General features: G+C 37.1%; 1 protein-coding gene across 2 annotated transcripts in view; it reads left to right on the top strand.

The window, feature by feature from the left end:
* Positions 1-27,877, top strand: part of LOC107569606 (fibroblast growth factor 14) — a 180,921-nt gene that overhangs the window by 74,962 nt on the left and 78,082 nt on the right. Inside the window, exon 1 of one of the 2 annotated variants that reach the window (XM_016255724.1) lies at positions 16,051-17,263. The exons of the other annotated variant lie outside the window; for it this stretch is intronic. Coding sequence (XP_016111210.1) covers positions 17,071-17,263 — 193 coding nt within the window. The 5' untranslated portion in view covers positions 16,051-17,070. Of the gene's footprint in view, positions 1-16,050; positions 17,264-27,877 lie in introns of those variants that run through there. 2 annotated transcript variants of the gene reach the window in all.

Below are 27,877 nucleotides of genomic sequence, written 5' to 3'. Positions count from 1 at the left end.
TATATGAGAATGATTTCTGAATGATCATGTGACACTGAAGACTGGAGTAATGATGCTGAAAAATCTGAATGAATGTATAGAAAACCGTTATTTTAAATTGTAATATTTCACAGCATTAATGTTTTTACTGTATTTTGGACAAATAAATTCAGTTTGTTGAGACATCTTTCAAAAACAAGAGGTTTGTGTGTGGTTACCATGGTCTTACAACTTTCCTTTTGTGAAATATCTGTCAACTCTCCAGACCATGAATAAACACATCCACTATTTGCTATACACACTGGGCCACATCAATCAGATGGCACACTTTCTTTTTCTTTTTTTTAAAATGGCTTTTTGCCATCAGGACAGAGGAGAACCAACAGGACAGTAGAGAGAGAGAGAGGGAAAACCAAACTAGTTCTGTCTCTTACCTCAAGAATGAGAACAGACTAATATTTAGACAGCGTTCAGTAGATCCTTCTTGACAGCTCTCAGTTGTTGGACCCACTGTAACACTTTGGTGAGTTACTTTAATTGAATGTGCGCTTTAAGATTGATCCATCCACTCTCTTATATCCCTCTCCGGCTTATTTAGATCCTTATTGGCAGAAACCATCAGTGGATCTGATGTAGTCATTCATTTAGCTGTGTAAACTGTGCCAGAATGCTAAAACTACAGAAACAGGAGCGTTCCGCACAGATGCTTTTGTACAGTACAGCGCTAATACTACACCCCAAAACAGGACACAGAAAAAGGTGGTGGACAGATGGCGTCCTTGATTGCGTTTTCTTTGATCTATTACAACATTGCAGGATTCTTTAGGGTATTTAATCATCTGATGGTGGGTTGGTGAAAGACCCCTGATTGAGTAATGCTTGCAGAAATATTGCAGCTAGATTCTCCCCAGTGGCTGAACCTGGGCATTTATTCAAAGGAGGTCAAGCCCACAGGACACACAGGTTTATATGTGACCCTGGACCACAAAACCAGTCTTAAGTCGCTGGGGTATATTGTAGCAATAGCCAAAAATACATTGTATGGGTCAAAATTACAGATTTTTCTTTTATGCCAAAAATCATTGAGATATTAAGTAAAGATCTTGTTCCATGAAGATATTTTGTCAATTTCCTACTGCAAATATATTAAAACTTAATTTTTGATTAGTAATATGCATTGCTAAGAACTTCATTTGGACAACTTTAAATGCGATTTTCTCAATATTTAGATTTTTTTGCACCCTAATATTCCTGATTTTCAAATAGTTGTATCTCGGCCAATATTGTCCTATCCTAACAAACCATACATCAATGGAAAGCTTATTTATTCAGCTTTCAGATGATGTATAAATCTCAATTTTGAAAAATTGACTCTTAAGACTGGTTTTGTAGTCCAGGGTCACATATTATGGCAGTCTAAGTGGGATGAAGGATTAAAAGGCCTCGTCCTCAAGCCATATTGCCGATTCGGTCATGAAAAGATTAATTATTCATGAGTAAAAACCTACAGGGGACATTTTTGCTGCTGCTGTGAACTGTCGGAAGCCCATCATAAGAGACCTCCCACCAAACACACATGCATTCACGCCTTCTCTTTTACTCCAGCTCTGCTTGGCAGCTTTCTGCATGAGGATGTGTTAAATTGCTTGCGTTAATGTTTTTTGTCGACCTGCTCAGAGCAGGCATAGTAGATGGAGATGGTCATAAAGAGCGGGGTTCTAGGAATAGCAGTCTGAAGTTTATAGCATTTGACCTTTACTGATGCATTATGGGTAAACAGTGAGTGTGTGCTTGCAGGCATCTAGAGTGCAAACGCCCTACTGGAGGCCGGCGTTAGCAGGAAGATTATTTGTGTGTGCCGTGCGTGTGTGCGCGTATATGTGTGTTTGAGCGTGTTGACGCAGTATGGATGCACCTGTGGAGCGATGTGGCCATAAACCGTCTACGTGAGCCTTTAGGGAGCTTCGCAGGCTGTTATCTAACAACGGTGGTCTCCCACTGCATCATGACTTTCACCTTTATCTTTTGAAAGGATGAGAGAAAGAGAGAAGAGGGAGAGAGTGGGCAGAGGGAACGTGGCGAGAATCGGTAAACTGGGGAATCCCAGATCTGTTGGTGTCTGTCGCTCACACTCAGACTTCCATCTGATCGCTGTAGAGCTACTGTAGACTTGAGAGCTGCTTTCAGCAAAACTTACTCCTCCATTCAGCCCTCTTAAACCACAACCACTACACCAAACAGATTTGTTGTACACCAACAAGTCTTCGCTAGGGTGTTACAAGCAGGGATTGGAATCATAAGGAATTTTATGGTTTTGCTTCTTATTTCTTTCAACGATTCCGGTTACTTATCAGTTTCATTAACAATTCTTTTAGTACTTTTAAGAAATAATTTTTAAAAACAAAAATGCAACTCCACTGCGAAAATTATTATAATGATAAATAAATTTAAAACAGTTGTGCTTACACAATTTTTTTAGGTAACGCTTCATTTTACGGTGCCCTTGTTACACATGTTACATATACTTACTATTATAATAATAAATTATGCATAATTACATGCAAGTAACCCTAAGCCAAACCCTAATCCTAACCCTAACTATATAGTAAGTACATGTATTTAATTAATATTACTTAGCACTTAAATGTATAATTACACTGTTACAAGAACACCTTAAAATAAAGTGTAACCTTTTTTTATTATTATTATGTTTTTTTTTTTTTTTTTTTTTTTTTTTTTTTTTTTTTTTTTAAGAGACCATTCTAGTAATAGGGGTAAATAAAAAATAAAGGGGGTAATACAAATTCTGTCATCATTTACTCACCCTAATGTCATTCAAAACCTGGAAAAGTCTAGTCTCTTCTCTTCTCTTCTCTTCTCTTCTCTTCTCTTCTCTTCTCTTCTCTTCTCTTCTCTTCTCTTCTCTTCTCTTCTCTAATAAAGTCCACATGTTCTTAAGAATATATTCTTACTGTGCTGTAAATGATGATAGAATTTGAATTTTTTGTTTTATATGAACTATATATTACACAACAATATTCAGACTTGCTGTTTATTTGTGTAGAATAAGTGCATATACATGTTAACAATATTTCTATCATTCTTAAAGGTATACCTATGATGAAAATTACAGGCCTCTCTCATATTTTTAAGTGGGAGAACTTGCACAATTGGTGGCTGACTAAATACTTTTTTGCCCCACTGTATCTGTAATTGTATGGTGTAACCTGCTGAGGTGGAGAAAATCTAAATAAAGTGAGGAAAGAAAAACAATATTAAACAAAATGGTATTAACATTTAATTCATTAATATTAATAACTGTAATATTGTTATTAATTATTAAACATATATTAATATGAATGATTATTAGTCATTTGTTGGGAATCAGACTATTCTTGTTGCACTGTACTATTCATTTAAAAACCTGCTTATAAGAGCCATTTTTTCTGGAGCTGCACAATATTGGAACACTCTTAAAAATAAAGGTGCTTAAAAGGTTCTTCACAGCGATGCCACAGAAGAACCATTTTTGGTTCCACAAGAACCATCTCTTTCTTACCTTTTTATAATCTGAAGAACCTTCTTTCGCCACAAAGAACCTTTTGTGAAACAGAAAGGTTCTTCAGATGTTAAAGGTTCTTTATGGAACCAGACAAAAAGGTTCTTCTATGGCATCGTGAAGAACCTGTATTTTTAAGAGTAAAGCAATGTATTTTAGTATTTTAGTATGGTATATTGTCTGCAGTAGCTGAAGAGTACACATGTTCCGGGTCTATGACTGACCACAGCAAATGGATGCTACTTTGCTTTTTTCGACTCTCATTTGCAGACATTTCTAAATTTTTTACTGCTTGCCCCGCTCTGCTGTCAATTCTACAATCCTCTGCACAAGCCTGCTGCCCATGAAGAATGAATTGGAAACACCCACTCATCTCTGCTTACTACACGTCAGTGGACACGCACGGTTAGGGGTTTGTTCAAATCCCTAACCCCAAATATGAGCAATAAAAATAGTGATACTGAAAAAGATCATGCCACCATTGTACCGTCCCACTTTTAAATTTATGTGATAAAGATGCTTCCTTTGTCTTGCCGTCCCTGGAACAGTGCCTTATATGGACTATCAGGTATCAAGTGATTTATGGACCATTTTTAAAAATGATTTGTGTGAAAAGAGATGTCCACTGAAAAGCACTGGATGTCAGCTGATGGGTTTGTGTTGTAAATCACAGCCCGGTGGGCATCATGTACTTGTGGCTAAAGAAGAACGCCAATGGATCTTTACTCAAGATAGATGAGTGGAAGCAATCTCATTTAAACCTGTCAATAAGACTTGCTTTCGCTGGAATTGACCACATGTCAAAGAGACCTGGACAGAGGAGGCGGGGAAAGAAAGGGAGAGGACAAAAACCGCCTTTTTCCCTCTCTAGCTTGGGGCTATATATAGCTAATGCGTACTAAAAGGTCACATACCTGGTGGAGTAGACAACACGAGCGCTGCTACATTTGTCTTTCTTTGTTTCTTTCTTTCTCTCTCTTTCTGCTGTCTCCTGTGAAATGGATGTGTCCTGTCATGCTCCATTACCACACTTTCTCCATCCTGAAAGATGTCCTCCAATCTCTAAACTGAACTTTTAAGATGCCTACTCTTGCCATTATATTAACCCTGTAGCTTGTAGCTCTTCAGGATAGAGAACCATAGATCCTCACAGTCAAGATAGTTTAGCTCTGTTCCAAAAGCTGCCTTCCAAGAAACCTCCTAAATGACTGATTCGGAACGCTCTTCATAAGTAGGAAATTTGCACACCACACAAATAACTGTTTGCATGGATGATACGACTCTCAACTGATTTAAATAGTTGTGCAACTGTGACACATTTAATCTTTGAATGTAGTCTTTCGAAGGATGCAGCATTTCAATTGGGACACAGCTTAATAGTCATTACAATCCCAGGCTTTTATATGAGTAAATGTGTGGTGAATTTTTTTGCAGGCAAAATCCAGTCGTTTCAATGGATTGGGATTGCAAATTTTGAAAAAATGTCCACATGCAGAATTCGCAACGGGTTCAAGTCGGTAGCACAAATTTGCTGCATTGACTAACAGAAAGCTACTTGTTTTGAAAGTGACTTCTGTTTGAGCTGTGCATTATTTATCATACATCACTACATTATTGACAATAGACAATAGACCTTTTTTCCACAGTAATTTTAGTCTCAATTTTGGTAATGTGACCATACCTTTAGTATCACTTTAAGAATGTAGTTTTCTGTTTTGTTGTCTATTATGTAATATTTGACTTAATGGAACCTAAATTAGTTAATATTTGAATAATTTTACTTACATTACTTACATTTGTATACATTGATTGGCTATTTTATTAATAATTAAGTAACCGTTAGCATTTTTATGCAGCTTTGATGTGGGCATATGTTCTAAAATAGCCTATTTTTTATTTAATCAATAATTCACTTTCTTGTCATTTAAATCCCATTAGGAGATGAAGTGGGCTGTGGCTCTCAAGGTTTCTGAAGGAACAGACCAAAAAAATAAATAAAAAACTGTTGGAATTTGTGTAAACTTGAATGAGATTTGAAACCTGCAGTAAAGAGGAAAGCTTTTTCAACAAATTACTGTGATTTTCATTTTAAACTCCAAAAGAATCTTTAATCACCAAAAGCAGTCAAAAGTGCTTTGTATGACTAGGTGACCTTGTCAATTTTGGGAAGATCAGGGGACATCATGCGTGAGAGGAAGATGAATTCATAAACCTATTAACTATATGATTAGAAAGCGGATTAAACATGCATCGGCTATAGTTGGATCAATTAAAAACACTAATGTGTTTAATGAATGATAAGGTTAACAGATAGTTCTCTTTAAATTCACAACTTGCAGTGGGTGGGATCAAGCTGTCCTTCTCACCTTCATATCAAATAAAGTATAGTCATTTGGGCCGTGACACACACACACATACACACAAACATGCACTTGCTCTCATATCGGATCGCGTTTGGCTTCAGGCTGTAATCCATGCTGTGGTCCAGAGCAGTGAGCACCTACAGAGAGCTGTCTGTATTACGTAACCTTTGGAAGTGAAATGATACACTCCCTAATGACATGCACCTAAAGATCTCGCTGATGATGTCATAGCAGGGTGAGGAAAGGGCAATAGATCAATCTGCATTTCACTGCATGCTGCTCTGTCGGCCTGGATACAGCGCCGTTACCTAATGGTTCTGAATGTGAGAAATGGCGCCGGGAAGCATGTTATCCAGCTCCGCACCAGATGTTTCCTGTTCCTGAAAGTACCAGGGTGTGTTGCATTTGATGGCATTTAATATGCATGAATACCTGACGTCTCTTTTGTTTGTTTGCAGTGAGCATGTGTGTTTAAACTGTGGGTAAATGTCTTTCACAGGTCAGTGCTGTGTTTTACATGCTATGATTAAATCAGTGAGGAACTGTTTGCAGTCTCTGCAGTGATCTTTCCCCCCCTCTGACTTAAATCTTGAAGTAGCCCCATCTTACCACTTGAGGGCATCTTTGCTGTCTTAAATGTGTACATAAAGGCCTGGCAGGATTTTTTTTTCTCTGTCTGCTTTGGTTTGCCTTTGTTGTTCATTAGTATGCTCATTTTCAGGCAAATAATGTATTTGCAACACATCTGTTAGATCAATACCTGAGACTTAGAAACTGCTGAGGTACAGAAAGAGCATTTCTAAATAAGTTGACAAACTGCAAAAACTATGATGGCCTCATCATGGAGTCTGTGTTAAGCGGCTAAAATTGTGTCTGAGATGTTATGGTGACTGTTGTCACTTGTACTCTATTCATGATTCAGCTAAAAGGCTGAAAGAGCTATTACAGTGTGACATAAGGGATAATGGCTGTCATGAGGGATTGTTTAGCCACATTTTGCAGTTTGTGTCTGATTTCTCACTGATTTCACTGAGCTGGTCTCTGCTGCGCTCTTGACCTCCCTCTTGTGGTTTTATATCGGCATAGCATAAAACAAACATTCATCACCACCAAAGACAAACATTTTCAAGCATTTACTGTCCACATCTGAGTGCTGTTACTTTAAAAGCTATAGCATTTTTTTCTGTTTCCAAATGTTCCATCAAGGACTTTTCAACTAAATGTGTTTTCTAATATCATACCTTTTCCGTTTTGCTTTACAAATGATAGTAACTGCTATTCCTATATGAAACTCAATAAGTGGATTTAAGCACTTTGCAATTTAGTTGATATAACTGTAAGAACTATAGATCATTATAGACTTTATATATAATTTGTATCATTGCTCATGAATTGGTATTGTGTCTGCTCTCTAAGGTTCCTTTGATTTTTTTTTTTTTTACACTGTGTGTATTCCTGTATTATGGGATATAGATTTAGTCATTCTGCAACACACTTCAAGGGACAGTTCATACAAAAATGTATTATTTGCTCATTGTCATGTTTACCCAAACCTATATGACCTACCTTTTATGGAACATACAAATGAATATTTGAAGATTTTGGCTGCTCTTTTCAATATATCGCAAGGGAATGAGGATCAGGTTCCAAAATGACTTCTGAGGTTGTATGATGACTTTGTGAGAGCAACAGATCAAAATTTAAGTCATTATTCACTTAAAATTTAGATAGGAGTACACTTGGTATGTGCATGAGAGCTCAAGAGAAAAAAAAGCAATGATGTCTAAATTGTGAAGGAATGTTTTCTATGAAACAGTTTATTCTTTCACAAATCAGAATGATTTGTTCACAAATCAGACTGGTCTGACTCCACTTGCAATGGTCTTTTGTATGATTTCAGAAGGCTTGGAATATAGTGCAGAAGTCATATGGATCACTTTTATGGTGCTTTTGTATCCTTTTAAGCTGAAAAAGTGCATTCGATAACAGTTTACTTAAAGCCTTCATGTATAATGCATTATAAAGGGTTATAAAAGTGGCTAATGCATTATAATTATTCATAATGTACGTTGTAATAGATTATATCTTGTCGTAAATAATTATATCCAAATTTAAAATGCGTAGTGCAACAATGAATTGTTAAGTGTTATAATGTATTAACTGAGGTTGCAGTTATTCAGGAGATTGTACAATGCGTTATAATGTGCATTACAAGGCGTGATTAAAGTATTAAAATAACTTTTATAATGCATTATACATAAAGACTTTAAGTGAAGTGTAACCATGGATTCTATTCCATTCATCATATATGGAAAGAGCACATAGCACAAGCGCAGTTCTTTTGTATTCTATAGAAGAAGGGAAGTTGTATGGGTTTAAAACAACATAAAGGTGAGTAAATGATGACCATTTTCATTTTTGGTACATACCCTGTTGCAATGTCTCTGCCCTAACAAGCCCATTGCTGATTCAAAGCAAAAAAAAAAATGTTGAGAGGTTTAAGCTTTTCTTATTTTATGCAATGTCAAATATTTTATTGAACTGTATTGTAATGACTTTAAGTGAAGTGTAACCATGGATTCTATTCCATTCATCATATATGGAAAGAGCACATAGCACAAGCGCAGTTCTTTTGTATTCTATAGAAGAAGGGAAGTTGTATGGGTTTAAAACAACATAAAGGTGAGTAAATGATGACCATTTTCATTTTTGGTACATACCCTGTTGCAATGTCTCTGCCCTAACAAGCCCATTGCTGATTCAAAGCAAAAAAAAAATGTTGAGAGGTTTAAGCTTTTCTTATTTTATGCAATGTCAAATATTTTATTGAACTGTATTGTAAATGTTTGAATTTTTGTTTTCCTAGCCATGGGTATCAAATAAACAATCCTTTCACAGCTATTCTCTCTTTCTCTCTGAGGATTGTGGGATATGGATCTGAGAGCTGCTTCAGATATCCAGGGTTGCACTGTGTCTGTTTGGGGAATGACATTTAAATGTGTGTTTTCCTTCAAGGGAGAATCTGTTTGCTGTAAATATGTCAGAGAGAGTTTATCACGGGTGCATAATGGCTGGTTTGTGTTTGCTCTGGTTGTACACACACTGTAAACAAGCAGTGTGTTGAGCAGAGTGTGGTGGGGTTATTGCACGCTTTCTGGAGATACTAACTGTGGAAGTGTTGACGGTGTATGTATCTTAGTTCACACCTGTGCTACGATCACTAACAGTATTACGTGCACTTCTGCCTGCTGTAGGCCAGACGCTAGACAGCTAATCTGTTTTCCTGGCTGATGAGAAGGGTCCAGGGCTGGTCTTTGTCTCTGTGTTCTCTGCAGCTGACCTTCCTTTGGCTTTTAGCAGCTGGTCAGCAGTTTTTCAAGGCTCTGCTGAACTTAAGGTTCCTCTCCAGGGAGGCAAAAGCATTAAATCTCCTTACTTTTTTTGAGGTCAAGATAAATGAGTGTATTGTATAAATGGTGTAAAGTGAATAATATAGGGTTTTGAAACATTAGCATGGGTACTGTGGAGCAGGATTGAGGAAGTGTCGGTGATCTATACGTGACGTAGTCTTTCTGTCTTATGGCACTGATTTGCTAATGTTAAATCACTTATATTCATTCATTCATAAATAAATAAATAAATAAATTACAAGGGGTTCAATCAGGGGTCCCTGAAGGTTCTGCAGGGGCCTGTGAAAAAGAGATATAAAACAGAACTTTCGGTAACACTTGACAAAAAGTAGTTGACGCATTATTAGAACTCACACTATGCAATATATATTTTTACAGAATTTACTAATATTTGTAAATGTTAAGTAATAAAAATGTAATTGTTCATTGTTTGTTCATGTTCAAAAACATTTGTTAGCAAATGTTGATATTAACATCAATTAAGAGTAATAAATGCTGTAGAGGGTATTGTTCATTGTTCATTCAGGTTAACTAATGTTAACAAATTAAACCTTTTTGTAACATGTTACAGAATTTTCTTTTGACATTTCTAACTATTTTTTTTTAAGTGGAATTTTGAAAGTGTTACTGATCAAATCTAGCTTTTAATATTTGGGATCCCTAGGTTTGCTGAGAGTCAGAGTTGGGGTTCCTGGATATATATACGTTAAATACTGCAATTCTGTAATTATTTTTTTTTCTCCACACTTATGTCGTTCCAAAACCGTATGACTTTATTTTGTGGAATGCAAAAGGAGAAATGTTGTTCACAGTTCTCTTTCTGACACAAAAACTATTGCTTTAACATTAACCTGACTCACAGCCTGCACAAGGTTTTTGTTGACGTAGCTTAAGATTTCTCATTGTTAGGCATTCCAGATCAGTTTTCAAGGAAAGTGATATGTAAGTCGGCAACAAAGGTACAGTTCCTATTGATCTGTGGTTTTGCTCATTTTAAATGAGCATCGCTTAGGTTTGAAATTACAACACAGTGATTTAATTGAGGCAGTATTAATTTTTAAGCAGGTTCCAGGTCAGTCGAAAAGATTTCAGCACCGATAAGGCCTGTGTGTGTACGTGCTTTGAGTCACTTCTGTGCTTCTCTGCATACTAGCGACACACTGACAAATGGATCAAGGCCCGCTTAAGGCTGTTCATGAGAGATTCATAAACCTTCCTCAGAAGAATATTGACTCAACTGCCATGTGTTTCTAGCAAATTATAATTTGCCCCGTCATTCAAAATGGAAATCACTATAACAAATCTATGTTGTCAGTGTGTGCATTCATTATGCATTCCATTTCAGCCAAGAGAACAAATCCTAAAATCATCTGTCATGAACCGAACAAACTCGAGTGGGGGGAAAACCCCCCCCCTGCACTATAGTAAATTGACCAACAGGGATTTTCCATGTAACTGCTGAAACAGGCAGTCCTGAGAAAAAGGTTCAGATTAGGGATGGGCATTAGACTAAGCAGCTTGCTTGGTATTAGCATTCAATGGATGTACCTAATAGAAATCCCATTTATCTCATGAATTGTAGGGAGCAGTGATGTGTCTGTCTCCCTCCAGCTTATTCTGTCGCTGTCTCTCTTTCTCAAGTTTACAGATTTACCATTTTAAATAATGTGTGTGTGTTTTGTATGTAGGGGTTTGTGTGGGTGTCCCGCAAGCTTTTGTTAGGATTTTAGGTGGGTGTGTTCTTACTTGATGTTATTTGGTTTAGTCCAGCGCAAGAAACAGGCCACAGCATGTGGCGTGTGGGAGCAAATACACTGTGGACGATATATAGTGAAGGGACGTTTCCTGTGTGCCAACTTCTTCTTCGGGGCATTTTCACTTTCTCACAGCCTTTCTGAAAGTCTGTCATCCTGTTTGAATAGCTCACATGGTACTGCAGGCTATAGGTACATTTTACCCTTGGCCTTCAGTTTGAGATGACAGCATTTGGAGTTTATCAGAGAGAATGATGGGGAAATAGTGGTTTAACATAATAATGTCAGTCAGTGTTTCCTGAACCTCTTTTCAGAAAATGAGTCACCCCTCCACCACTGAATCTTAAGTGCAAGTACAGTGAAATAATGGTAAAACAAACATCTTTTGTGCTCAAACACATCATACTGTACAATTGGACTCTTTTTGTGACTTAAAAACATACAGCACGAGCAGTGTAGTCTAATTCAGTGTTTCCCAACCGGGGTGCCGTCTGTCGAGAGCAGGGGTGCCGTGTAAAAAACACTTTTTAAATATTTTTAAATTGCTAAAATGTTCAAAAAACCAGCTATTATATAATATCCATTTCTGATGTCGCCAATAATTAGAGATGCACTGAAATTCCGGCTGCCGAATATTAGTTCACCGCTCGGGATTCACTTTCACGTGGTGTGACGCTCTGCATATTATCCCGCTCTTTTTTTTTTTGCTCCACTGCTGACAAGACACTTTTGAATGTTGCATACTTAAAACCAGATCAAAGGACAGGCAGAGATGTGAGCAGAATTTTTAACTGTTGTTCAGGGAGCAGCTCTGTCTATATCCATCTCTTTGGAGCTCATCCTAGCATTTCCCATCCCCTGGTGGGAGTAATGGCGTGTGATGTGTTGAGTTCTTCTCTGTCATTTAGACTAAACTCTCTCACAGTGTTATGAGAAATTCACTCTGCTAACACTGTTCAGAGGTTAGTGATGAGCCAAAACTGAAGTGTTGTACATCAATGAGCACTGCCCTTTTCAGCATAATATGGGACACATGTCAGCGGTGTCTATAACCCAATGACATTTTCAGTACAAAATGCCCCCACAATTTTGGTAATGTCATGAAACCTTTTACCACTCTCAGAATTCCTCACTTCTTTCTGAAAATTACTTGAGGAAATCATAATGGCACTTTACACATCCGAAGGTGTCAGTGTTTTCACATAAGACAGAATTCCCAGTGCTCGCACATACTGAGGCTGGTACCATGTGCCAGTAATAAAACTACTAGATTTGTACATTTTCTGAGTAAAATGTGTGTGGTGCTTGGCTCTGCAAACCTCTTTGGATCTTCTGGGTCATTGCCAGGGCTGTTGTAAAATCCCTAACCCTATATGAGCACCAATATTTATTAAATAAATAAATTATTATTTAGATTTTATGTCTGTGTAGAACAAAATACATTATATATATATATATATATATATATATACATTACATATACATTGTATATATACTCAATAAGGAAACGTCCTTGATGCAAATGATCATTTTCAGTTCCTTTAACTGGAAGGAATGGTATTCTGTACCCAAAATTAGAGTAAAATTAGAGTGATCTGCTTTTCTCCACCCCAATTTGTGCATCTGCTTATGAAAATACTAATAACATTTACATTTATTTTTACTTAAGAAAAAACAACAACATTAGGACAAATATTACGCTAATAAATTATGAAATGCTAAAACTATAATTTGGGCCAATATATATATATATATATATATATATATATATATATATATTGGCCCATGATAAAATGGCTGTAGTTTGAATAATATGTATGGTTGTTTGCAGGGAAGCATCCTTGCTCATTTTACTACATTAGGATACATTTGACATTGGTACCTCTGTAATGAGATCTGTTGTTGATATTTAAATGTCAGGCTTAATGGAAAAACCCTCAAGCTCAAACAGACTTGTATTGATTTGCTAGATCCCTTTGTTCTCATCTCATTAATCTGCAATTTGATTTAACACAGGTGCTCGTCTCACATTGACTTTTAGCTTGATTTAGGGACTTGTCACTTTTTTTCATAACACAGAATAACACTGGCTTGTACATACAGGCTATGCAAATCAGTTTTTGAATTTTACTTAAAGTGAGAGAATCAGGTTTGATGTATTCTTTGCAATACTTCCAGATTAGATTTATTTATTTTTAGAGCTTATTTTGCAGTGTATACCACTTACAATTTTATAGACAAATATGCACAGATAAAAAAACGTGGAAACAGTATGCAGTAAATATTTTTTTTTTTTTAAAAGCTAGCCTCTATTCTCTTTGATTTTGCCATGTATTGTATCGTATGGCATTTACTAGAATGACCATGTTTCATTCATCTTGTCAGCTAATGTTCATAAAAGACCAGGTGGAGGACAGCGTGGGAGGCTGGAGTTGGCTCACATTTATGTAGCAGTTAATTAGTTCTTCATCAAAAGTGCTTCTACAGAATTACACATCTGTTCTCTTATGATCTTTGAGCTGTGCTCTTCGCATGGGTGCCTCCACATTAAACTCTATAGGTAAACTTGAGCAAAACAGTTCATCTCAGCTCATCATTATTATTAAGAGTTCAAAGTGGAACACTGTTTTTTTAAGAATTCGTCTCTGAAGCCTCAGAGGAGATCGCCTCAGCTGGCTGAACAGCAATTGTTTGGGGCAGATCTTACTAATAATGTTATCTGTGAGTATAGACCCTATAAATGGGGCCGTGTCATTGACAGCCAGGCAGGGAAATGCGCTGTTACCTTTGCTGAAGCTGCAATGGGTTTGCTATGGAGTCTCATACGTTCAGAAGGAGAAAGCATGTAGGTATGTGCACACTCATATATTCATGACAATGCAGTTGTGTGTGTGTGTGTGTTTTAAGAAATATAGTAATCACTTGTGTATGCAAGTTGAATCAGAATTGAAATGCCTGTTCCCTATTTGGTCTATCTCTTTGTCATGGGTTTTTACTGTGTAGTCCATTTGCCATCTGAACGCTACCTTTTATTTTGAGTAAATGCTTCTGAAGCGTAAAGTTTCCTGCCATGCACTGAAGATGAAAATTGGAAAGGGAAGGGGAAAAGATCCAATTTTGTATTCATTTCAGTACTGAGACTCAGCAGTTAGGAACTCAAAATACTCCACAGACATGTTCTTTCTGTCCTTTTTCTTTTGGTAATTTGTACAGCAGACTCGTTCATTACTGACTTTTATTTTTATTTTTTTTGCTTAACCTCTTGTTCTCTTTCTGTAAACAAAGTCATGTTGTCAGACTGTAATACCTCTGTTTAAGCTGTAATATTTTACTGCTTGTAAATATTATTTTGCATTTACTTGCAGCGTTCATAACTTGAATTAATAAGGCATTAACAAACATTATTGCAGACTATATAGTGTTTCACATAACTATAATGCACATTCAAAAAGTCCTTTTGATTCATAGGCTACATGTTTGAATATAGAATGTGAATGAAGTACAGATGTCTTGATGTAATGGCTTATGCATGAAAGCTAGTGATCTGTCTGTGCTATTGTAAATAAATGGAGCCATATTTAAGCTGACAGTGTCCGCTGCTGGCGGCTGCGCAAACTGCAGTGGCTGCTTCACCGGCAATGATGCAGACAGCTTAACCTCTCATTATTTGAGCAGTCTGGTATATCAGTGCTCATATGATTTATTCAGGTATGCTAAGGTAATTTCTTCCATTTTAATACAAAATGTCTTTTGTGAAAGTCTATGCATGCAGTGTGTACATTATTAAATGTAATTGCTTGTTCCATATATTTTTGTAGTATTTTCTCTTTAATCTGCTCAAGCAGTGTCTGGTCTGGAAATACCACTCCAGAGTTACATCGCCAGTCTATAGGTGGAAGGGGTTGAAAAACAGCAGGGGGGTGAAAGACTGAATATTTCATTGCAGCGACAAACAGCAGATGGCCCTCTTGAGTTTTTCTTTTTTTTTTAAATTCCTCCTCTGTGATTGTGTTTCTCTGGTGATATTAATCTAAATGAGAAACTACTCTGTGTTATTGGGGCATGATATTAAATTGGCACCCCAGCCCTTATCGCAACACTAATTACCATATGATTAAAGAAACAGGCGACAGATAAATGTCGGCCTATAGCAAAAAACAGGAGAGTTACATCGCCAGTCTATAGGTGGAAGGGGTTGAAAAACAGCAGGGGGGTGAAAGACTGAATATTTCATTGCAGCGACAAACAGCAGATGGCCCTCTTGAGTTTTTCTTTTTTTTTTAATTCCTCCTCTGTGATTGTGTTTCTCTGGTGATATTAATCTAAATGAGAAACTACTCTGTGTTATTGGGGCATGATATTAAATTGGCACCCCAGCCCTTATCGCAACACTAATTACCATATGATTAAAGAAACAGGCGACAGATAAATGTCGGCCTATAGCAAAAAACAGGCAATCATCCATACAATGCGTTACATAGGTGTGTTTGTCTAAAACACTGGGGGTCTCAGTAGCACCTCAGAGGGGTGATGTAGTCCTGCTTCATTTTGCACTCGTGGGGCGTGTCGGTGGAGTTGTGTGAAATTAATTTGTTAGAGTTTCGCATAAACACGCGTCTCATAAAGAGTGTGCTTAATTATCGTTAATAGCTACACACAAATAAGTGAAAAATACGTATTCTCAATTCTGTTATTTGGATTCAGAATGATTATAAATATTGGTATCTAAATATATTTATAATTATATATAAAAAATCTGTCGCCTTCCAATCAGATTCTGTAAACACTAGGCTATTAGACCAATTCTATTAGACACATCATTTTTTTGAAATATCTAAATGTTGTCATCGGCACGTTTGAATCTTATCAGCACAGAAAATACAAATATGTACGGACATAAGGGTGGGTTTTTCTCGTCTTTGAAACGATGGCAAAGGAGGAGTTTGTCGTTTAGACTTGTTGACGATCTATGAGGCTGAGGCGGGAAGCGCGTGGTCGTTAAGACTTGTTGATGCCGTTGATCTATGGAGGCTGAGGCGGGAAGCGCGTGCGCTTCACTCGCTCCAAACGGCTGGAGACGCTAAAGGAGCTCGAGCTGGAGGATGAAGAGGAGCATTTCTTGAATACGTTTTCTTTCCTGGCTAACGTTAGCACGTATGCTGCACATTTGTGTACTCCCACTTCGGGAAATACTTTTTTATTTGAGTTTATTTATTTGTTCGTTCCTGTCACATCGGGTAGACGCCATCCTCACCTGAGCCGCTCGGTGTTGCATTTCTCCCTCAGAAGACATGTTGCTTTAGATAAGGAAAAAACGCGACCTAGAACATGAGACTGAATGGGGAGTGATCGTCTGAGGAGATCCCTTATCAACAATAAACACCTTCGTTCGAACTTACCTCAACTCACCGTCGTTACGCCGTCGGTTATTCTCAAGATGAGTGGACGTTTGAACGGAACCGGCGTGGATATCTGCTAAACTTGGTAAATATGTGAGACACATGAATATGTGTAGTCGCAGGGCTCCACCTGGGAGACGAAGGTGGTCGCGTTTCTCCGCTTGACAGCTCGAAAAACGCTTTGTTTGCTCAGACTCCGGGAGTGGACGTCGCTGCCCAGGGTGCTGAATTTCACCAGGACCGGGTCAGAGATAAACGAAGGAAAGTGACGGAGCAGAGAGACTCCGTGAATATATTTTCACATTCTGTATTTGGAGGAGCCAGGCAACTCATGTGATAATAATTTTTATCTTCGAAATGAAAATCGGACAACATGTGAAATACGGACAGTTGAGTAACACTTCGCCTTTGTATTCATTATGCTAATTCAGTGTCTTATTTCGCCCGTCGTGATGTGTGGATATCTTTGATCGTCGTCCGTGCATTTCAGAGGGCAGAGCACACAAACAGTCGCAAAAATGGGACAATAATTGAGACAGATCGGGCGGTTTGTTGTTGTTGTCTGTGCTTTGTGTGTAAGGAGTTCAACAGCCCTGTTTTTGAGACATGGCAGCGGCGATTGCCAGCGGTTTGATCCGCCAGAAGAGACAGGCACGGGAGCAGCATATAGACCGACCATCCACCAACAGAAGGAGAAAAAGCCCCAATAAGAATAAAGGGCTTTGCAATGGGAACCTGGTCGACATCTTCTCCAAAGTGCGAATCTTCGGCCTCAGGAAACGCAGACTACGGCGACAAGGTGTGGGAAGTTCCGTACATAAGAAGTCTATGCTATGTTTAATGTCTTGAGATAATATACGCCCACATGTCATTTTCACATTCAGCTCTGACAAACAAGGGACTCGCGGCATGGAACTGCTGTTTATCTTGGCGAGAATAGCTGATAGGGTTTGTATAGACTTGTGTTGTGTCTTGACAGATTTCATTGACAGTCTGTTTTTATTTCCATCAGTCTGCAAATCTGTCTTTTTTTTTTGCGCCAATTGTTAAATATGTAGTGAGACCAGTCAGTAATGAGCACGTATTCAGCTTAAATCTATGTACGTCATACTTTCAAAATAATTCTCAAAACAATTCTCCGTTTTTGAAGGCCACATATATCAGAGCTGGATATTGTTTTGATTCAAACTAGATATATATGCATTGTTTGAACTATTCGGAGATTTGGCAGCCTCTCTATATTTGCTATACCCTTGGGAGGTGTTGATGTTAAATTATTGTCACGTTTCATGAATGCAAGTAAAGCAGCAGGTGCCCAACTTGTTGCAGGGGAAAAAATGCTATCACATCATCAGTAAACAACACCTAATGACAGCTTATCTTAATAGAAATGCCAAATATTCAGTTTAGGTAAGACTAAAATAAAAACAGTCTTTCTGTCACCACAACAGTAATGGAGACCTGTTCAGATAAAAAATGAAATTATGATGTGACTTAAAGATTTATTATTCTAAATGTAAGTATTTCTAGTACAACAATAATAAATTGTTTTCATATATCACATTTATATAGCAATTTTAAATTTTATAGTATGCAACATGGCTTTATAGAAAATCAGAAAATGATTGTTAAATATGTAGTGAGACCAGTCAGTAATGAGCACGTATTCAGCTTAAATCTATGTACGTCATACTTTCAAAATAATTCTCAAAACAATTCTCCTCCGTTTTTGAAGGCCACATATATCAGAGCTGGATATTGTTTTGATTCAAACTAGATATATATGCATTGTTTGAACTATTCGGAGATTTGGCAGCCTCTCTATATTTGCTATACCCTTGGGAGGTGTTGATGTTAAATTATTGGCACGTTTCATGAATGCAAGTAAAGCAGCAGGTGCCCAACTTGTTGCAGGGGAAAAAATGCTATCACATCATCAGTAAACAACACCTAATGACAGCTTATCTTAATAGAAATGCCAAATATTCAGTTTAGGTAAGACTAAAATAAAAACAGTCTTTCTGTCACCACACCAGTAATTGTTCAGATAAAAAATGAAATTATGATGTGACTTAAAGATTTATTATTCTAAATGTAAGTATTTCTAGTACAACAATAATAAATTGTTTTCATATATCACATTTATATAGCAATTTTAAATTTTATAGTATGCAACATGGCTTTATAGAAAATCAGAAAATGATAAGACGACAAACAATCAATCAATCTCTTTTTTTCAGGAGACAATCTTATAAATTGACAGTCACCTTATTATTCTAAATGTAAGTATTTCTAGTACAACAATAATAAATTGTTTTCATATATCACATTTATATAGCAATTTTAAATTTTATAGTATGCAACATGGCTTTATAGAAAATCAGAAAATGATAAGACGACAAACAATCAATCAATCTCTTTTTTTTCAGGAGACAAACAATCTTATAAATTGACACCTCAGGACAATCATATAGTAAATAACAGTCTTTCTGTCACCACACCAGTAATTGTTCAGATAAAAAATGAAATTATGATGTGACTTAAAGATTTATTATTCTAAATGTAAGTATTTCTAGTACAACAATAATAAATTGTTTTCATATATCACATTTATATAGCAATTTTAAATTTTATAGTATGCAACATGGCTTTATAGAAAATCAGAAAATGATAAGACGACAACAATCAATCAATCTCCTTTTTTTCAGGAGACAATCTTATAAATTGACAGTCACCTCAGGACAATCATATAGTAAATATGTTAATGTGTTATCACGAGTGTTATATACTCATTTTTAGAATCAGAAAATATACGTGTGCTGTGTGTGCATTTTTGGCCTGCAAGCAGAAATTATTATTTAAAAAGCAAACAAAAAACAAACAAACAAAAAACATTGTAGGCCAGCAGCTTATCCGATCGATGAGCTACAGTCTGATAAAACTATAATAGAGGTGGCGATTTGGAATACTGTATATCTTGGTACCTGTCAGAGATGTCCAGAGGGGAATCTTGCACAAATAAGTAGTGAGTAAAATATGTAGCTGTTGCCAGGAGAAACTGAGGGTGATGAATTAGCCCTGCAACATCTCGGCTAACGTGCACCTGTGACGGCCATCTTATTACAGATGGTGAACACCTCATGGCCTCCCCTCACACTCCTAGCGTTAACTTTTTCAGGAAACCAGCTTCTAATAAGGCTTGTAAGTCAAGCTTACCCACATCGTCACTATTTACAATTACACATGGTGAATTGAAAACTTTTAAGTTATCTTTAAGCAATTGCGGTTTAAGATGACTACCAGTGCTCACAGCTGGTTGGACGGCCTCTTTTGAGTCCTGTTGACTATTGCATTGTTGTCAGAGTTACTTTTGACGGAGCACCCCCTGGGATTTAACTCATTAATTTCCCATTGCAGCTAGATTTACAAAATCTTCAGTGAGAATTTTCACAGCCTTGAGGGCTCACCAGGGGCTCTATGAAGCTGAGCGTTAGCCTGCCCACCCTCATAGGTTCTTTCACATATGTGTGCTCAGGAGAAATGATGGTTAGTTTAGTGGTGGTAATTTAGTAGTGGTCACAGGAAGGACACTTTGAGCATAGCCTTCAAGCATAGCCTCCCATCATGCAAGGCAGTGAGATGCTACATTCGTCTCCATTTTAACTCTTGACTTTTAGGTCGTGACATGCAGACAATAGGAATATTCCCCTGAGTATGCAAAAGCGTGTACAGAGTACAGACCATGAACTAAGACATTTGCCTTGTGGCAGTGTAGTAAAAGAAATCAGAGAAGACAGCAGTTAAAAAAAAAAAACTTGCTCAAGCGTATATTCAGTGTCCTCAGGTTTGTCAAATATCTGGCAAAATGAGCAATGATGATGATAATAATGAAACTAGTGTGGACCTCAAGCCTGTGTTTTATAATTTGCCCAGCACACCATCCAAAAACATTAAACAAGGGACAGTCCTTATATACTGTTTCATATTGATTTATTTGACTTTCTAGACTCTCAAGCAGAATGCTATTATTGACAAGGCATTGGCGTGACCAGATCATTACAGAGATGTGTGTCATGTTGCATTGATTCAGGATTATCGTGCTGATTATTAGAGAGTTCTGTAAATGTGTAAATAACACTAGTGATAGACCCAAGTAAACTCACTTTACGTTTTTTTTTTCATGATTGTGTCTTCAGAGACAAATTTTAGGGATCATTCTTTGCTCATAGGGCAAAATTAAATGTGTCGGAGAACATCTTAATATTTTCAAGCAAAGATTTTTCTACACAAGGTCTTACTTTGGTTTGTAAGGTACCATTTAAATTTAAGATGTCAAAATGGACACAGACTGTTAACTTTAAATGCCCAGTCAATGCTGTAAGCTGTGATCAAAGTCTTAACTAAAATGTACATTATACAGTCTGACAGTTGTTGATGCACAGTCTGTTTTAGCTTTTACCCAAGATCTCACTGGGGTGATATTGTACAATGTGGCAAACAACATTTGTAAAACTGCAAATGACTTTAGGCTGGGATATTGATATCTCAGAATAATGCTCCCTATAGGTCAGCTATTGAAATTGATGACAGTTGGTATATTTATTCCAGCTAATTTAGATGCTGGACTGGACCCATATGCCATTTTGAGCCGTCCATGTCTGAATGGCACAATTCTAATAAAAGGAGGAGGTTGAGTTGTTTGTTAATGTCCATGACCTCAGAAAAAAAATCTGAAAACCATTTCCAGACATGAAAGGTCTCCATCAAGCCGGTAAAAATAAGTGCATCTTTCATTTATTTAAAATCTCTGTGTTCAAAACAGGGAGGTTATCTGTTTGATTGCATCTCAGAGTGCTGCCATGTAGCAATTTTTATCCTTTTTACTCCACAGGACATTTTATGTCCCTTGGCCATGAAAAAAATAAACATTGTTGTGAAGTGATTGCTCACTAAAATGTTCTGCTGCAAACTCAATTTATAAATTTAGTAGGTGAAAGGTTCTTATATAGCAAAACTTATAACTCTAACCTTGTATTAAAGTTTCGCTAAAAGCATGTAGTGAGCTAGGAAGGGTGCAGAAATCATTTAGCCATCTTTATCAATTAAGTGCAATGAAATTAGATTGTTTTGCAGTATTTATTGTCATTTTGTGCTTCTGCATTCATCCACTGTGAAAGTTCAGTGCTCTGATGCTTATTATCCGGATAAGTGATAAATATGACAAGAGAGTCTTCCCGGCAAGACATGGTTCAACACGCTGTTTGGACGTTATGTTTTGCGTCCAATTAGAATGCTCAGTGGAATGGAAGACCACCAGTGGAGACTAGCTTTTAATCTCTCGCTATGCTAAGTCTCATTAAAAAGTCTGATGAATCTTGCATACTCTCAATTAGTTCTGACTGAAAGTGCATAGTGCCTCCTTTAGACTTGAGTGTAAGGTGGTGCTTGTTCTTGACTGTGTAAATTACTGAGCTTGATGTCAATTCGCCTATAATGACTAAATTACTTTTCGGTTTTGCACATTTGACTTCCGCCACGTTCCACCACATAGTGATATATGAAGTGATATTCATTGTTATTTACAGAGGTGAAAGGAGTAGTGTGTGTGTCTACATACATATATTTATATTTATGTCTATATGTACTGTATATGTGTGTGTGTGTGTATATATATACAGGGCTCAAAATGAACTTTTTTACTTGGTAGCACTGGTGCTCCCAACTTTAAAAAGTTAGGAGCACCAGCAAAAATTTAGGAGCACCCACCAAAAATTAATGAGCGTTAACTACATATATAACTACAAATTATATATGAACAGATTTCATCTTTACATTCTTAACTTTAATGCAGATTTTAGATTGGTTAATATTAACTGTCAATCACCCAGTCACTGCTTTCCGCTGTCAAGTGACAGGGAGCTAACTACTGTGGGAAATGCAGATGGCTGAAGAAGAGAGAAAAGAGAGAAAATGAAAGAACACTTGACAGATTTATTTCGTAAACCACCTAAGTTAATCTGAGTTTGTTTAAACACATAGAGAGAGCTCCTCTTTGGCGAGGGTTAGGATGGTGTATGCGGTATTAATTTTTACATCCATCTCTGCCAATTGCGCAGAACGGCAGGCAGCTGGGGGTGTGCGATATTGACAAAAAAATTATATCTCAATATTTTTCAGGATTTTATCGATAACGATAATTAGACAATATTTTGCTGAGCGTGTTATTGTGCTGATCTTGTGTTATTGTGCTGGTAGTCTTAAGGACTACCGTGGACAGCTGACTTTGATATTCTTCATATTCTGTGTGGTGGTCAGTTCACAGCAGTGATAGAATTTAATCTTTTCCAATAAGTTTAAATAGATTTTTACCTTTTATGGTCATTTTTACAAGTAAGACATTTTTTTTTCTTAAAGTGTGCATCATCATTTCAGTAAAATTCTTACATTTAATCAGTCAATTAGAATAATAAAACATTTGGGGCTGTTATCAAGCAAATTATATAATCAAAATCATCTCTGAATTTGAATTTTGTGCCATTTAGATGCATTTACACACTGCTTAATGCAGGACATGAATGCATTTAACCTGCAGTTACACATGCATATGTATTAATACTGTAAACATAAAATGTTGAATACTGATTTTTGAAATTATAAAAAAAAAAAATTAAAAGATACTTTAAATGTGAAACTAAAACCACCAGTAGGTGGCAGCAAGTCACTGTTAATAAGTGAGTCACTGTGATTGAACCTAATCATTTAAACGGTCGATTCATTCAGGTACGAAACGCCATCATGTTGCTCAGAGACGCAAAACAGTGCTGTGGCTTTGTTTGGAATTATTTTTGTTGTCGAAATAGAGCAAAAACAGGAAATATGGTGTCTAAAACGTAAGTCTCTTAATGTTAACTTTTGTATGACCTGTTGTATAAAATCAGTATCACATTTGTAATCATGCTGATTTTTGGATGAAATAACGGCACTCTTCGTGTGATATTAACTATATGAAATGATATAAAGCCCCCATATCTTGAATTGTGTGATGCATTTTAATAGACTGAATCATGCAGTGAAAAAAATGCACTCTAAATGCGCACACGCACTAGTCTAACCTACTAGACTTCATCACGTCATGTATGCGTACACTCTCTGTAGGTGTTTGTTTGGTTTTTGCAATATACTCGATAATGTCAAATCGCACTTCATTAAAACAACAATTACGATATTATCGCAGACCCCTATGTGAGCATCCTGATGATTAAAGTCCTTAACAATTGAACCTGATGATCCTGAACATTTTGCCACACACTTGTCCCTGCATTTCTTGTGTTTGACACTCTCTCCGTGTTTAACCAAGCTCTCGAGCTTAAAATGTGTAGATTCGGTGGCGAATGCTGTTAGTGTTACCTGCAAACTCTTTCCCACAGGCTTTAAAGTGAATGCAGTGCATAGAGTACAGTTCATTTATTTAGATAGATTTTTGCTTTTTATAATATGTAGAGATAAAGTTTCAAAACTCATCCTGAACCATTTGAGCTGCAATTATTCTTAAAATTGGATGGCTTGATTGACAGCTCTGCATTGCGATAGTTTCCACCCTCAGCGGTTGTACGCTGTCCTCCTTTTTCTCCGCGCTCGAGCAGCTGTAATGTCAACAGTGTCTCGCAAGCAATCCCGATGCTCTGTGTTTGGATGTAAGACTGAACATAAAAGTCTTCGTTTTCTCCCAACATCTGAGCTGCTGAGCACGCTGTGGATTACTTTCATTTTTCAAGGTAATGTGCCTCAAAATCTACCTAAATACGTGTATCACTCCAGACTCCTTTGTGGATGTCACGTTGTTATAGTGCTTAGTGTTCTAACCGTATTTGTGTGCGTACATTAAGTATTTTTAGATTAGTTCTCGCTGTTCATAGAGTGAGATTCGTTCGATAGCGCGGTCGCGCAGCTCAGTCCATTGATCCGATGACAGGTCAGGTCAGCGCAGCTGACATCGCGCTGTTTCATCCCACTTTCTGTGCATTTGGCTTCCCATATGTACAGCTAAACACCGATTCTCTCGCTCTGTTATGTTGCTTCTACCGGGTGTTTATTGCTGTAGATATGCAATGCAGAGAGACGTATACGCAACACCCTCTTCTGGAGACAGGGCGGGAATATGCAGCTCATTTGCATTTAAAGCGATACACTCCAAAACAGCTGTTATAATAAATTATCTGTTGGGTGTTTTGGGCTGAAACTTCACAGACACATGATGGAGACACCCAAGACCAATATTACGTCTTGTAAAAAAGGGCATAATAGGTGCCCTTTAAAAGAGGGAACTAAGCCATATCTAGAGACCAGAATATCATAGACACTAGAAGGTTGGCTCTTTTGACTTGGTCCAGCAACCAGCCATATCACTCTAGCAAAGTCCTAGCACCACTCAAAACATCCAATCTATTATGTAGCAACATGCAAAACAACACAGAACATCTTAGCAACATATATCAACACCTTGGGAACCACTCAGAACACCTTAGCAACTGCAAAGCAACATGCTAAAAAAAGAGTCAGAACACTTTTACAACCACACGTAGCAACATCCTGGCATGTTATGGTGGTGAGTTTTGCATGGGCAGGCACCACTTACATTTTCTTCAGAAAATTTACAAATCTAATTTTCCTTACATCCTCTAAATATTGCATGTGAACATTTGGGGATGCATATGGAACTGTAGCTCATGCCCATCTCTTTGATTGTTCTTTTGTTTTTTTTTCTGTAAGTAAATGCTTGGGAGCTCTTTGCTGTCTTTAAGCGTCTCAGGATGCTGTCTCAGCAGTATCACTGTGTAGGTGGAGGCAGATATAATAAAGCAGCACTGTGATTAGCATTCTTTGTATCTCTCTTTCCCTTTAAACTCGCCTTCTCCTTCCTTCTTTTGTTCTTTTCTCTCACCCTCTCATTCGTTTTCTCTCTCCACCTTTGATGTGCCAGTTCCTTCAGTGATACCCTGGCCTAACACAGGCAAATCCAGGGCAGCAGGCCAACGGTAAACAGCAGCATTGTACCCACATCAATATGACAAGGCAGTTATTTGTTTACCAGCCTGGAGTTAAGCACAGCAAGGCTGGTTAAGTGTATCACAGGAGACCCTTATAGCCAAATGAGGCGACAGCATTTTATGCTGTAAGAAATCCTCCTTTTTTCCTTCCTGTCTCTTGAAAATGGTGTCACTCGCATCTATTTATGTAATTACCCCCAAGCAGTGTTTGCTAAAGCACAATCCAGCCTCCCCAGAGTTAAACAACCAACGGTAGTATGTTTTGTTTTTGTTGTTGTTGCACACTATTTTACAATTTGCACAGAGTACATTTACAATCTTAAAGGGGTATTTCCCCCCAAAATGAATATTCTTTCATCATTTACTCTCCATCATGTCGTTCCAAACATTTATGGCTTTCTTTCCTTGTGAAACACAAATTTAGCTAATGTCTGCATGTTCAAACTTGGTACATTGTGATTTATTTGAAGACACAATAATTGATGTCAAACCTGGAGCAACGCATCTCCCTGTCTAATGCTTCAGAAGACTTGGAATGAGATAATTTGGTGCGAATGCTTGGTGCTGCTTTTGAATCAACCCTCTATGGACAACTTGGCAAGTGAATCGCCATTGTCTAGTACATTGCTGCTTTTGAATCAACCCTCTATGGACAACTTGGCAATTGAATCGCCATTGTCTAGTACATTTTTTTGTTTACTCGCCAGACTGAAATGCTATACTATACTATATATATATATATATATATATATATATATATATATATATATATTAAGCTGTGCCATTTTACAAACATTAAAAACGTAATTTTTTTCTGGACTCCTTTTTAATGGTTAAATAAAATTTTATTAATCAAAAAGCATGTCTAATTAATTAAAATCATGAAACTTAAACTTGTAATAAATTTATATTAAATTGTTTAACAAATATTACGTTTAGTGTTCTATGAAATGTTTTATTTTTTCCAACCTTATGTTTTATTGTTACCAAATTCTGTCTTAGCAGGTCTAATTATTTGAAAGCATAAAAAGAAGTTTCATTTATTCTTATAATAGCCTTATGATTTTTTTGCTCAGAAATTCTGTGTTGTGTATTTAAAAATTTTTAAAGGCATAAAACATTAATTTAATATATCTTTTAAGTAATGAAAATTAAACACATTTTATTTTTTGGAAAATAAAGGTCATTTAATATTACAATTAAAACATTGAAGGAATATTGTATGATTATTCCTTAAAAATAAGGTTTTAATAATTTTAGTAGTAGTAGCAGCCTGTTACGTACATTCTACTGAACAATAGTAGTATATTTCTGCCAATGCCTACAAGTTAAACCGAACTTTTATTTTGACAGGTTGCCGTGAATACCTTTACATTTCTGTGTGGATATGAGGATAGTTTTACTCAAATGAAACGATCAAATGCTCATGAACTGACTCTCAGAGCAGTTCTGGAGATGTTGTTCATGTATTTATGTCCTCATTTAGTGGGATGGCAGATGCTAAAATCACCGCAAGCGTCACGCGCGCTTCAGTACAAGTGGTAAACAAAACCGTACATCTGCGCCATTCATTGACACAGAGACACGCAGAATTCATATTTAAATATTAATCGTTTTGCAGCTTAATATTTACAAATACTAGTATTTACAAATACTAGTGTGTATGTGTGTGTGTGCACGCCTGTGCGTGATACAGAGAGCGCAACCATAACGTAGAGACCGAAATGGCATGCCGTCGTGTAAATAAGATAACATGAGCCTATTTAGTTTGCTTAATAAAAGAACAAGGTATAGACCTGTTCTATAGGAAAGGTAACTTTAAATTACTTCTGTTGTGATCTGGCGCTATAGAGAAAATATAATTAAATAAAATTAACTTGACCTTCAAGGGGGGGCGGGCCGGGCCACCCCCTAATATAATGGCAGGGGAAACACTTTTATATACACTGAACAAAATTATAAATGCAACACTTTTGTTTTTGCCCCCATTTTTCATGAGCTGAACTCAAAGATCTAAGACTTTTTCTATGTACACAAAAGGCCTATTTCTCTCAAATATTGTTCACAAATCTGTCTAAATCTGTCTTAGTGAGCACTTCTCCTTTGCCGAGATAATCCATCCACCTCACAGGTGTGGCATATCAAGATGCTGATTAGACAGCATGATTATTGCACAGGTGTGCCTTAGGCTGGGCACAATAAAAGGCCACTCTAAAATGTGCAGTTTTACTGTATTGAGGGGTCCGGGCGGTCTGAAAACCAGTCAGTATCTGGTGTGACTAGCTTTTGCCTCACGTAGTGCAACACATCTCCTTCGCCTAGAGTTGATCAGGTTGTTGATTGTGGCCTGTGGAATGTTGGTCCAC

Source organism: Sinocyclocheilus grahami, unplaced genomic scaffold (assembly GCF_001515645.1).
Source record: "Sinocyclocheilus grahami isolate Dianchi unplaced genomic scaffold, SAMN03320097.WGS_v1.1 scaffold28.1, whole genome shotgun sequence".
In the NCBI taxonomy this organism is placed as follows: domain Eukaryota; kingdom Metazoa; phylum Chordata; class Actinopteri; order Cypriniformes; family Cyprinidae; genus Sinocyclocheilus; species Sinocyclocheilus grahami.
Note: the sequence above shows the minus strand (reverse complement) of the source record. Positions and strands in the feature narration are given on the sequence as shown.